The 12,114-nt window shown below is 51.4% G+C and overlaps 4 protein-coding genes across 4 annotated transcripts; 3 read left to right on the plus strand and 1 right to left on the minus strand.

Moving 5' to 3' along the window:
• Positions 1–1,857: 1,857 nt before the first annotated feature.
• Positions 1,858–2,124, plus strand: PV08_00593 (uncharacterized protein; the record flags this gene model as incomplete). Its single annotated transcript, XM_016374958.1, has 1 exon — positions 1,858–2,124. The coding sequence occupies one exon, from the start codon at positions 1,858–1,860 to the stop codon at positions 2,122–2,124; it is 267 nt and encodes an 88-aa protein (XP_016240234.1).
• A 1,179-nt stretch (positions 2,125–3,303) lies between these two features.
• Positions 3,304–4,879, minus strand: PV08_00594 (uncharacterized protein; the record flags this gene model as incomplete). Its single annotated transcript, XM_016374959.1, has 2 exons — positions 3,304–4,694; positions 4,747–4,879. The coding sequence occupies 2 exons, from the start codon at positions 4,877–4,879 to the stop codon at positions 3,304–3,306; spliced, it is 1,524 nt and encodes a 507-aa protein (XP_016240235.1).
• Positions 4,880–6,191: 1,312 nt separating this feature from the next.
• Positions 6,192–7,151, plus strand: PV08_00595 (uncharacterized protein; the record flags this gene model as incomplete). The annotated part of the gene is made up of 1 exon (XM_016374960.1): positions 6,192–7,151. One exon carries the CDS (start codon positions 6,192–6,194, stop codon positions 7,149–7,151), a length of 960 nt encoding a protein of 319 aa, XP_016240236.1.
• Positions 7,152–8,609: 1,458 nt separating this feature from the next.
• Positions 8,610–10,732, plus strand: PV08_00596 (uncharacterized protein; the record flags this gene model as incomplete). The annotated part of the gene is made up of 4 exons (XM_016374961.1): positions 8,610–8,844; positions 9,031–9,536; positions 9,652–10,249; positions 10,368–10,732. 4 exons carry the CDS (start codon positions 8,610–8,612, stop codon positions 10,730–10,732), a joined length of 1,704 nt encoding a protein of 567 aa, XP_016240237.1.
• Between the last annotated feature and the right edge of the window lie 1,382 nt (positions 10,733–12,114).

A 12,114-nucleotide genomic window follows, 5' to 3' on the forward strand; every position in this document is an offset into this window, starting at 1 on the left:
TCTCGAAGGGGGATCAAACAAGCACAGCATTTGATAACTCTTCAGATAACGCATGACGGCTTTCTTTCTTCGTAGCGAGTTATCTTATGCTTGCGAAGATATGCGAGAGTGATTCACATATTGGTGATGATAGTGACAAGTTCTCATACATTTGGCATGTCTATAGACCAGGCCACGAAAACGAGTATGTCTCGCAACTGTTCATTTGACATCTCCCAGTGGATGCTCGTTGGTAGCAGAGTGTCTCGAAGACTCAGGCCAATCTTCCCGAACAAAGGACCCTTGTAGACTAGGACCGAGAGCATCAGTGGACACCATGCGTCTCAAAACGCCGTTGGTTCGGTGTCCACAACATCATGTGCTGGCAACATTTTAGCTGTGATCTTTGGCCCAAGCGAAGAAACGAAGAGTTGCATTCAAACCAATAAGCGCAGACATGTCGGCAAGACGGAACGATACTCAGCACGTCCATGATCACCCACGCACCTCTTGTACCGCCAGTGCGAGGCAGATTTAGATCAATCCTAGTCGCTCGAAACCCGGTTTGTCCCATTAAGGTATCGGAAGCTAAATTGCGCAGTGATGGGCACGAGGAACAGTCCATGCTGGATCGAAAATTGTTGGACAAAAGCATGAGCTAAGGATTTCCGGAACGATGCGTTGCCAGCCATCAATCATGGCCTCAAACCCTCACCACGGTTGATCCACCGTTAGACAGCGCGGATCCTGTGTTTTTCGTCTCGAGCAAGGTCTTCCCAACTCCCGATCTCTTCTGGATCTGCATCACATCTCAGGCGTCCCAGGCATGGTTTGAGGGATTTTCTACGAGTGCATGGTGAGCTCTCCGCTCTTTCGGCCTCACTAACCCCACATATATCGCAAGGTTCTTTGCTCAACCTCGCTCTCCCCACGCGAGAGATTGGGAGGTTCCTTCAGTCTGTAAAATCCGCCGCCAGACCTATAACTTCTATGAGTGAATATCCTTTTTTCATTCCGGCTTCTGCAAAGTGTCACGGTCGTTAGTATCCCACCTGATTTTCGGTGCGTTACAAGCTGACCAGACTATGTGTGCTGCACAGGCTGGGTGGCCGAAGGCAGGGTGCCTTGTTGACGCGGCCGATGAGCCATTGAGTCGCAGCTGAAGCTGAGCAAATCTACAGCGAACGAGAATCAATCCAGTGTCGAAAACCTCCTGCTCATCGTCGGCTTGCCCAGGTAAGACCGCTTTTGCGGATGCTGCGAATCTCCGTCGCCCTGCATACTTCATGTGCCTCAGCTTACCCTATTTACCTCGCGCTTGTGGATGTTGTTCTTCGTTGTTCAGCGTCCCACACCGAAAGCAACAAGTCCCCCCTGGCATGTGTTTCTGCTCAAGTCGACGAGATTTCCGCTTGAACATGACAGTCCACGCCTGGTGGAGCAGTCAAAACAACCCCTTAGCGTGCTGCGCAAGGCTCCAACCTGATCTTGATCTGTCCAAAGTCAGTGCTTGCGGCTTTTTCTGGTCCATGTAGAAGGAGTTCTTCCCCTCTGGGTCGAGGCGTCTGCTACGAACTCTACCCAGAGTTCCCACCGTTATTACTCACCATCCATACGGATTAGTACCTTGAAGCATGTGAGGAAAGCCATATCAAACAGCAACAGACGTGGGCGTTTAAAGCCCGAGGACCCGGCACATCCAAGAGCAAAGGGCGCGCGCCTACTCCAGCATAGGTTCGCCCATCTGATAACTAGAAGAACACGAATTTTGCCATCGTCAGACCGATCATGGTCCTCTCGAAAGGTCCTCCCGTACCACTGCCACCGAGCCGAGGAAGTTCGATTTCAGAGTCCTGTCAATCCATGACAGGAGAAAAGATGCCAATCCAGCCACGTCCCACGCACTCTGTCTCGCCAACTGCATCGATTAGATCTCCGAAGGTCCAACTTGTCCGTCATGCTCCCAACGCCAGCTTCAACATTCGTCTTTCTGCTCTTGAGCAAACCTTGCTGGATAACACACGCTTCGATGACCTGGACGTATCGTCACAGGACTTCGACTTTGAGGATATCTTCACCTACAACAAACCTAAGCAGAAATTGTGCAAGGTGGTTGAGGTCTCATTGCCGGCCAGGACTCGTTGAGGATGACCTTGAAGTACAACGTTGAAGAACGGAAAGGAACAGTAAGCGACACACGGGGGAACAGTGTATATATGCGGCAGCCCGAGGAAGCGTCTGAGAGAAGGCCAGGCACATTCATCACTGTTGGGTCTCAGAGAGCGCAGAAGCCAGACACTACGTCGTCGTCGTCGTTGTTGTAACGTAGCAACGTTCTGACGCCGTACAGAGAGAATGAAATGCCCTCCCAGTGAATAACCAACCCTCACCTCTCTACCCCAAGCGCGAACGCGAACGCGGCCAACGTGCAACAAACGCGTCTTCACTTCACACCTTTCCGACGGTGCTAGATATATTCAATCCGTGGATTTCCTGTCAACAATTCCACCATGGGAGACTTGCTATGGGTCTGCTGGCGCAGCTGGTACAGATCAGGATTCCTCTCTCCAGGTTTGGTGGTTTGGTGGGAAGGGGCCCCTAACCCAGGATCGGTGCATAGCGAGATAAGTTGACCTCAAGGGGAATCTTTCCACGGTCCGGGAGGGGGCTACAGCCAAATTCTCACTTCATGTGTTTGCTCTTTTTTTCCTTCTGGTTTTTTCCACTTTGACAGCAATATACTAGGTACCTGAGTCAACTTCACCTCATGGCGCTGGACTGCGCTGTCACTCTTACTCCTTCACTGCCCACCACTGCCCCTTCGTACATCTGATACAGGAGTAAGACGAAGTCGCTTTGCAAGCCTATGGCGATGGGACCCGGAAGTCTACAATCCTGGAGAACAATGCACCTTTGGAGATGTGGAGATGGATGGAACTTCGAAATCCTTCTTCCTATTACCTCTATATAAAACATCGCGGGTGTAGGCGGAGCACGTGTAGACGGAGCACAAGACAAGACAACACGTCGCCGAAAAAGATCGAATCGATATGGGGTGCCCTTGTTGTTGTTCTCATCTAGTCATGTCGAGGTCTAAGGCCGGGGACCAATATAGCGGTACTCTAGTGGACGAGTCATGATTCATCATGATGGCCTGACAGGGAGAAAAGCGATCAAACAAGACGACATGGAATGTCTAGCTTTGGATGTACAGGTATATATATATATGGGTGTGGGTGTGTGTGTGTATGTGTGTGCGCATAGGCACAGAAAACCACTTTATCCCTAAAACTAAAACACGCACAAAAGTATTCATAACAACCATCATATCTTTGCTTTGATCATTTGATGTGCAGTGATCAGTGGGTCGTATGATCGAAGGCCCAAAGTGTCCTTGGGAACAGGGACGGTATGAGTCGCTAGCCCACGCGTGTCTACCAGGTCCGGAGTCAAGTCTTCCACCTTGGAGGCGCCGATCAGCCTCATATTCATGACCATTTCGTCTTTGAGCAGCTGCATCGCCCGGTCCACACCAGGCAGACCATAGGAAGACATGGCGAAAAGGAAAGGCCGACCGATTCCCACGCCTTTGGCCCCGAGACACAGAGCCTTGATGATATCGGTCGCACGTCGCACACCACCGTCAATAAAGATCTCAATCTTGTCTTGGAGACCACGTTCTCGCAAGACAGGCATGACTTCGGCTAGAACTTCGATGCCCGACGGTGCCGTATCCAGCTGACGACCTCCGTGGTTGGAGAGGACAACCCCGTGCACGCCAACTTCGATGGCTTTCAAGACGTCCTCAACTCTCTGTACACCCTTGAGAATGATGGGCATCTTGGTGATGCTCAAGAACCAGGGGATATCCTTCCAGCTAAGACTGGGGTCGATGAAGCTGGAGATGGCTCTGGCAGCACCTTGGGATCGGTCGACGTTGTCGCCGGTGGTGTTTTGCACGTTGGAACCGGTGTCATCGAATTTGCTGCGCATGTCCTTTTCTCTTCGTCCCAATTGAGGAGCATCGACGGTAATGAAGAGGCCCTTGCAACCCCGAGACTCGGCATGCTGGACGATCTTTTTGGTAATGTTTCGGTCCTTGTTGACGTACAACTGCAGCCATTGACACTGATCACCCTCTTTGGCATCGCAGATCTCATCGAAGCTACACGACGCCAGCGTAGGGATCATCTGAATAACATTATGCTTCTTGGCACCTCTCGTCAGAACCACTTCTCCCTCGGGATGCCCCAGTTTCCCCAGAGCGGTGGCTGTGACATAGAAAGGAATGTCACACTTGGTGCCGAGCATGGTGGTGCTGATATCCACGTTTTCGACGTCGACCAATATCCTCGGTCTGAACCAGACTTTGTGAAATGCGGAGTGGTTTTCTCGCATTGTGATCTCGTCATCTGCGCCGGAGCTGTAGTATGCCCAAGCCGTCTTCTTCATGACACCTTTGGCGACGCTCTCAAAATCCATCAGGTTGTAGCATGCTTCTAGAGGGGGCATGTTCTTGATCCGCTCTTGTCTTTCTTTTTCTTCGGGGCTCTCCTCTTTGACCTCCTTCTCTACTGTCTCCATATTGACAGCGCCCAGATGTTTTTCCTTAGGCAGATACTTCTCAAGGGTATCTGGGGGGTGAATGGGTTCGAACTCTTCGGTGGCATCTTTCCCAGCATACTTGAGAATGATCTTGGGACCGCCGGGGTGCTCTGTAGTGTCTTTCGTTAGCATTTGCTTGCAGCTTGAACCTTGAATACTAACCAGGCAAGAAATCTGTCACGTCGTATGCCTTTCCATGTACAATAACCCAGCATGATTCTGCAGAATTGTGCTTTGCCACTTCTTCACCGGTCAACGTGCCAACATCTGGTCTTTCGTCCTTGCTACGGTTCATCTTGACCGAGACTGAGTTGGGTTGGCAGGAAGAATGGGCTGTCTTTCGGGATCTGGCGGGACAGTAGGTGCGCGTCTCCCCGGAGAAGTGAACAAGACGACGCAAAATGCAAGGACGACGAGAAAAGCGAACAGAATTATAAATGCCGGAGCAATGCCTCCAGACTCAAGGCCTTTGGGGGAAATATAGACGTTCGGATAGCGTAATGGAGAAGCATCTTGCCCTTGATTGGATGAACAGAACACAGAGGCTCGCGTTGACGACAATCTGGAGGAGGCGGGGATAAGAACGATCTGATCAGAGACGGAGTTCGCGCCGTCACCGACACGGTCAACGGCATTTGTACTCGTCCTGTACGGATCGCGAGAGCGGGATTGCGCCTCGGCACTCTTAGTACTGAATGCCATAAGTAGAGCACACTTTTAGCCTTGCATATTGCGGATGCGGCGAATCCCCATGCGAGTCATTTGCTGGCAAGACTGTAGCACGATAAACCCATTTGTCCACACATGCTCGCCGTGCAGTCGTGCAGTCGTGTCCCACCTCTTCCTGTGCTCTCATCGGCCGGCCATATGTAGGAACCTGCTGATACTGCAAGCGAGGCGGAGGACACATCCGGAGCACGGTCTTAGGCGTGCCTCGAGATGGGACAACAATAAATAAATGGACGTCTGTGTGCCCTCCTGCTGATGGTGGTGGTGGTGATGGTGGGAAACCCTTGAATCCTTGGTGTCAGCAATTGTATCATGGATGACCGCGTGATGCACATCGACACCGATCGGACGTGTTCATTAATGGGCTCGTGCCTGTCCAGTGATGTTGTTGATGACCACGGCCAGATTATTGTTGACTGTGCCCGAGAGATTGCAGTGATGCATGGCGGGGTGTATTGTGTGCCGGTTGCATCTCTCTATCTGGGGGCGGGACGGGCATTTTCTGCGTAAAATGCTTTTCTCATGCTGCACCTCGACCAACTCGAGATTCGCTTTCAACATCCCTTCCAGCCTCATCACAACACGGCTTCATCCTCTTAGCCTTCTTCTGCGCCGATTATCCCGAGTCTTTTTCGACTTTCCTTGTTTCCTTGTGTCTTGGATCGCGGTGATGAGAGCTGACTCCGTCGTTCAGGGCCTTTTCCACACCAGCAGCTGACCTCCCAATCTACAGAGCGTGGCGAGACAAGGCCTCCTCTTGTTGCACCGCCTACTAGGAGAAGAGAAGAAAATATGAGATAGACCAAAAATTCAAAACCCACAACATCTCTCCTTCTGTTTCTTCCCTGCTTCCTATTCTCCTTTGGATTCGGGCCAGAATGAATACGGCTCCTCCCCTAATCACGACCACAGCTCCTCAGCCGATCCCGGCTACCTCGATAGAGGCAAAACTGGTAGTTCTAGGTGCGCAAGGCGTGGGAAAGACATCTCTGGTGTCACGCTTCATCAATCCGTCTGCGCAGTTGTCAAAAAATGTGCAATCCACCATCGGCGCCTCCTTTGTCACGAAACGCATTACCGATCCCGACACCTCTACCACAGTTCGCCTGCAGATATGGGACACAGCGGGGCAAGAGCGGTTCCGAAGCATATCTCGACTCTATTATCGAGGAGCAAATGCGGGTCTGCTGTGTTATGACATTACAAACGAACAAAGTTTCGAAGAGATGAAGACATGGCTGGAAGAAATGAAAGAAAATTGCGAGGATGGCGAGGCCATGCCCATAATACACGTGGTGGGCACAAAGAGCGATATTGTGGCCGACGATCCTTCGCGCCGGCAGGTCACCTTCGAAAGAACCATTACCTATGTGGCACAGCAGTTAGGGGCGGTGGCTGCCGAGAGCACTGCGTCAACCCCTCCTCTCGCTATGCGATCTGGCAACAACATTCAGAGTCCGGACTCGAAACGCAGCTCGGGGTTCTGGAACCAAGACATAGGTTGGGACAGCTGTCACGAGGTCAACGCAAAGGACGGAGAAGGCGTCGAGGAGGTGTTCAGAGTCATTGCGCGGAAGTTGATTGATCAGAAACACCAAAAGGACGCTGCCGAGCTCACAGGGCTACAAGGTTCTAGACCTCGAAGTGACACCGGAGACGACTATTTTGGTGGCCTCCATGGACACAGTGGGAGCTTTAGAGTTGGCTACGGGGACAAAAGGCGAAGCTGGTTGGGATTGCCCAGTGTAGGGCTTGGGATAGGGGAGTCTGAGAGTGGCGGTCCGGGATTTGGCACTCGTGATCCTGAAGAAGCACGGCGGAAAGGACGGTGTTGTTGATTTGTGACGGAATTCCCTCCATTGTCGGCGTTGAAACATTTACCAGGGTTGGAGGACTGACGGTTGATTGCACGATTGAAGACTGCATGGTGTTTTGGGCAGGGGGATTTGTGGAGTTCAGGATGCTTTTCGTTGCTTTGATCCCTCAGTGTATTGTGTATCCAGGAGAACAAGACTCAGACCCAGACTTACGATTTGATGCCGAGAAGAACGAATACATTGTTGACGGCCGCCATTCATCGTCCACTCCTAGAAGGAGACCAACTGGGATATTTTTCACCTTGGACGAGAGCTCGTCGGGATTGGTTACTTTCTGCGAATTGATCCTCTCTGTCCTGAAGTGCACAGTAGGTCATCTTTCGCATGGCTGTTGTAGAATTCAAGCTCCTCACAAGCTAAAAGACTTGGCCGAGCCAATTTCTTCTCTGGCTCTTGTCGTTCCTAATCCTGCTATCTTCTGCTCTCTCGGTGTTCTCGTCCTGACGCCACTCCTCGCGTTCCATTACCAATGTTGCCCCTGTTTCTCCCCGTTGCTTTCATGGCGTTCAAAGAGATTCTCCGTGAGAGGAAGCAGAAGGGACCTTGACAACAAAACCCACGCAGACACCCGATGGTACGGGGTCAACACAATACCCCCGAGGACATCCTGGAATAACCGATCGCTTACGGTGGACGCAACGAAAATCTCCCCGGACTTTCTCGTCTCCATGGAAGCTATTGATTGCTTCTGGATGTTCTCCATGCCCGTAAAGGGGGTTGAGTTTACGTAACCAGCATTGAAACGACCAGCATCGATGTTACACTGCGGCGCGAAAGCTCCGCAACCACGGCGAGCTTTGTGAACTTTATTAGCTTTTGACAAAGAGCTACGATTGGGTTTCAACCTTGACGAGCTTCTCAAAGCCTTGTCTTGTGGATCGTGTTCCAGCGGGAGCGGTGGCAATGGCACAACCAAAAGCCAACGACATCCCTGTCTCTCCCCCGCGAAATCTCGAACCTCTCCACCAAATTACCCAGATCATTCGTGTGATACGAAGTATCCCCTCATCGACGACAGCGTCCTGCGCTGAGAAGATCATGGCTTTTCAGATCAGGTGTGTCATCTTAGTCTGCTTCGTTCCTTGGCTTCCTCTTCATTTCTTGCTGCTGCTGGCCTGTGGCGATCCACAGACGATGGTGAGTGTGCGTTGATCCTCTTCACTAGCGACGCCATCGCGGTCATTATGACAATCACAAATTACCACAAGAGGAGCCATTTGCAGTGAAGAGCGATGCATGTGCTGTGGAATTGGGACGTGCTGTCCTTCGAGGGATCCTAGAATTCACTAATAGTCGTACTCATTCACGGTAATTGCACTGCCTCTGACTCCATATAACCCTGTGACTTTCCGCTCTTCCACTGCTGTTTCTCAACGTTCACCCCTCCAACCATTTGAACACTCTCACAGCCTCGACACAATGGATGGGCCCCAGAATGAGACGACAGGCGAGAAGCATGTCGCAGCTCGCGAAGGTATCGCCCCTGATGCCTCGTCTCCTCGTTCCTCCTCCGACCCAGAGAAGTCAGGAGATGCCGGTAATCACCATCTAGCTGAGCAAGTGTCGTACGCCGATGAGGAAGATCCAGTCAATAGACAACACAATCCTTTGGCGCAGAAGCTGCGTTCGCGTCATATGCAGATGATCGCAATTGGTGAGTGCACAAAAGGGGTCTGACATCCTTCTTCATCTCTACCCTCGCAGCAATAAACATGTATGACCTCGCCGGCGTCGAGAGACATGGGCCACGCACAGGGCAGCTTCAGACTCTCCCCAACCTGCAACCCGTTAAACAAAAGACCAACCTAGTAGTAATGAAAAGCTACTGACATTGCCATAGGCGGCTCCATCGGTGCAGGTCTCTTTGTCGGCTCTGGTGGCGCACTGCGAACCGGCGGTCCTGCAAGCGTTCTCCTCGGCTTCCTGATTGTCGGTTTCATGTTGCTCTGCACCATGCAAGCACTTGGTGAACTTACTGTCCTTTACCCCGTCAACGGTGCATTTTACACCTACATTGTACGTTTCGTCGATCCCTCTTGGGGCTTCGCAGTCGGTTGGGACTATGCCATCGGTTGGTTGACGGTGTTGCCGTTCGAACTCACGGCCGCATCGATCACAATTCAATACTGGAGAGACGACATACACGTCAGCGTCTGGATTACGGTGTTCTTGGTCTTCCTTGCGGGGATCCAGATATTCGGTGTTCGAGGGTACGGTGAAGTCGAATTTGTCCTCTCCTTGATCAAGATAGTAGCTTGTGTCGGCTTCATCATATTCGGCATCATCGTTGACTGCGGAGGCGTCCCATCCGACAATCGCGGCTACATCGGCGCTCGCTATTGGCATGTAAGTTTCCTTTTATTCCTATGTCTTTGTTGTGGTTGTTTTTCTTCTTCCTGTGTTCCATCCTGCTTGTGGGCTGTGTTTCTGGGGTTTAGTCTCTAACATATGCATCGCTCAGGATCCTGGCGCTTTTCGAAACGGCTTCAAAGGCTTCTGCTCGGTGTTCGTCACCGCCGCGTTCGCTTTCGGCGGCACAGAACTCGTTGGCCTCGCCGCAGCTGAAGCGGAAGACCCGCATCGCTCTCTCCCCAAGGCGACTCGACAAGTCTTCTGGCGCATCGCTACGTTCTACATCCTGTCCTTGTTCATCGTGGGACTCATTGTTCCCTCTGACAGCCCTGACCTCCTTGGAGCCAGCGGCGCCAATACCAAGGCATCTCCTTTCGTTCTCGCCATCAAGTACGCGGGGGTCAAGGGCCTGCCGAGCGTCATGAATGCCGTCATCACAATCTCCGTCATCAGCGTGGCGAACAGCTGCACCTACGGATCTTCTAGGACCATGCAAGCGCTCGCCGCAAGAGGCATGGGCCCTAAGTTCTTGATGTACGTCGACACGAAAGGCCGGCCCCTCTGGTGCATCGTCATTCAGCTCTTGTTTGGCTGTCTGGCCTATATTGGCGAAGCCAACGCGTCTGGCAAGATCTTCACTTGGCTCCTTGCGTTGTCTGGATTGAGTTTCTTCTTCCTGTGGTTCAGCATCAATTTGGCTCACGTTCGTAAGTCACCCACCCCTTCGACTGTCTCTCTCCATTTTCATATCATGTCCCGTCTCCATCTTCTGTTCTTCATGTTTGGCTCATAGACTAATACGTCGTACGTATCAACTGCGTCTAGGCTTCCGACGTGGTTGGGCCGCACACGGCTTCACCAAAGACCAACTCCCGTACCGCGCCGCGTTCGGTGTCGCCGGCTCGTACATTGGAGTCGCGTTGAACGCCCTCGCCATGATCGCAACCTTTTACACGTCGCTCTTCCCTCTTGGCGCGAGTCCTGACCCGGAGGTGTTTTTTGAGAATTACCTTGCCGCCCCGATCGTTTTGGGCCTTTACATTTTCTGGAAGCTCTACTCGAGAGATTGGAAGATGTTCATCCGAGCAGAGGAAATGAATGTCACGACCGGAATCAGAAGAGGAAGTTTCGAGATTGCTTCACAACCACAGCAGACTGCGTGGAGAAAAGCACTGAGGGCGTTCATTTAGTCTCTCAATCGTCAAAGACCGGACCGGCAACATGACGGCTGTTGGAACACTGTTGCCCACGGTCGACAAGACAGCTTGGACCATGTAGGTAGCTAGGCGTTCGAGGGTGTGATCATGATGACTTTCCCGGTCGACACCAGACTGGGGCACGGGTGGTCACAGATGAAGCCTGGAGGAACCGCCTCCATTCGTACCCATGAGCCGGATCACGCATGCAGAGCATTTCTAATTATCAACCAGATTGTTTTTTCTTTTGTTTTCGAAGGAATGAGACAATCGGACACAGTCCCCCCAAAGACTGTTCTACACATACCTCAGGTATCGAAATACAAAAGGCAACAACCGTTGTGCCTCTGGTGACTTTCCGTGTTCACGTTTTTCCCGTGAAAATCAGGTGTACGTACGTCGTCACACCATCCCCGTTCCTTGGTAACTACCAAAGGCACACGGAGTAATAATACCTCGGGAAATTGACCGACCACCTGCCTGTCTCCCTCTGCGGCAATCGTAAGGGGAAAAGCCAGCCCCCCTCCCTCCCTCTTCTGGCCAACCCGTATCAGAATCCAAAACCGACCTTTTTTTTGGACGAGTTTTCTCAATTTTAGGTATTCTCACTCCTCCTCGTGGGAGACCAAGGTCTTCAAATCGAGTTCAAGCCAAAGGATGCAGAGAACGTCGGGGACAAGTAGTGAGCAACACATCGATATGCCGTGCCCCATGCTCCTGTCGAAAGTTTGACCAACATATTGCTTTTTTTGTATTGTTTGTCAAAGTCATCGCTCACTTCGAGAGACTCAGCAATTAGACCCTTGATACGGACTATACTAACTTAGAACCACAATGTCGGGGAGGGGGGGAAGCAGGTCGTCTTCTGACGGTGGTATCGATCAATATTCAGGGTCAGGTGTTGGCGACGTCTTTACACACACATAAACACGCACAAACAAAAGGCTCACGTCTTGTCCTTGACTTCGATGCCGTCGGTCAATTTCTCTGTGCAATGCTAGAATATGTCTAGACTGTCTCAAAGTGAGCTCTCAGTAACCTCCTAAACTAATAAATAGCGGGCGAAAAGCATGGAAAAAAGCCCATGATGATTATCCTCGACTGCAAATTCTTCACTTCATGCATCAAGCTTTGAGGCCTGCCTGTGTACTCAGCAATCCCTTAAACTTTTCCCTTGCAATCTCGAAATCATCTTTACTTCATGCATCAACCTTTGATCCCTGTGTCCTCAGCAATCCCGTAACTTTTTCCGCTGTTGATCCCGTCGCTAGCAAAACATCTTCTAATGCCGAACCCTTTTTGGTGGTATTAGTTTCATTCGTGATAATCGTAACTCGTCGAGTTATTACTGTCTGCGCTGCCCAAATCGCAAAGCC

Source organism: Exophiala spinifera, assembly GCF_000836115.1.
Source record: "Exophiala spinifera strain CBS 89968 unplaced genomic scaffold supercont1.1, whole genome shotgun sequence".
Classification (NCBI taxonomy): domain Eukaryota; kingdom Fungi; phylum Ascomycota; class Eurotiomycetes; order Chaetothyriales; family Herpotrichiellaceae; genus Exophiala; species Exophiala spinifera.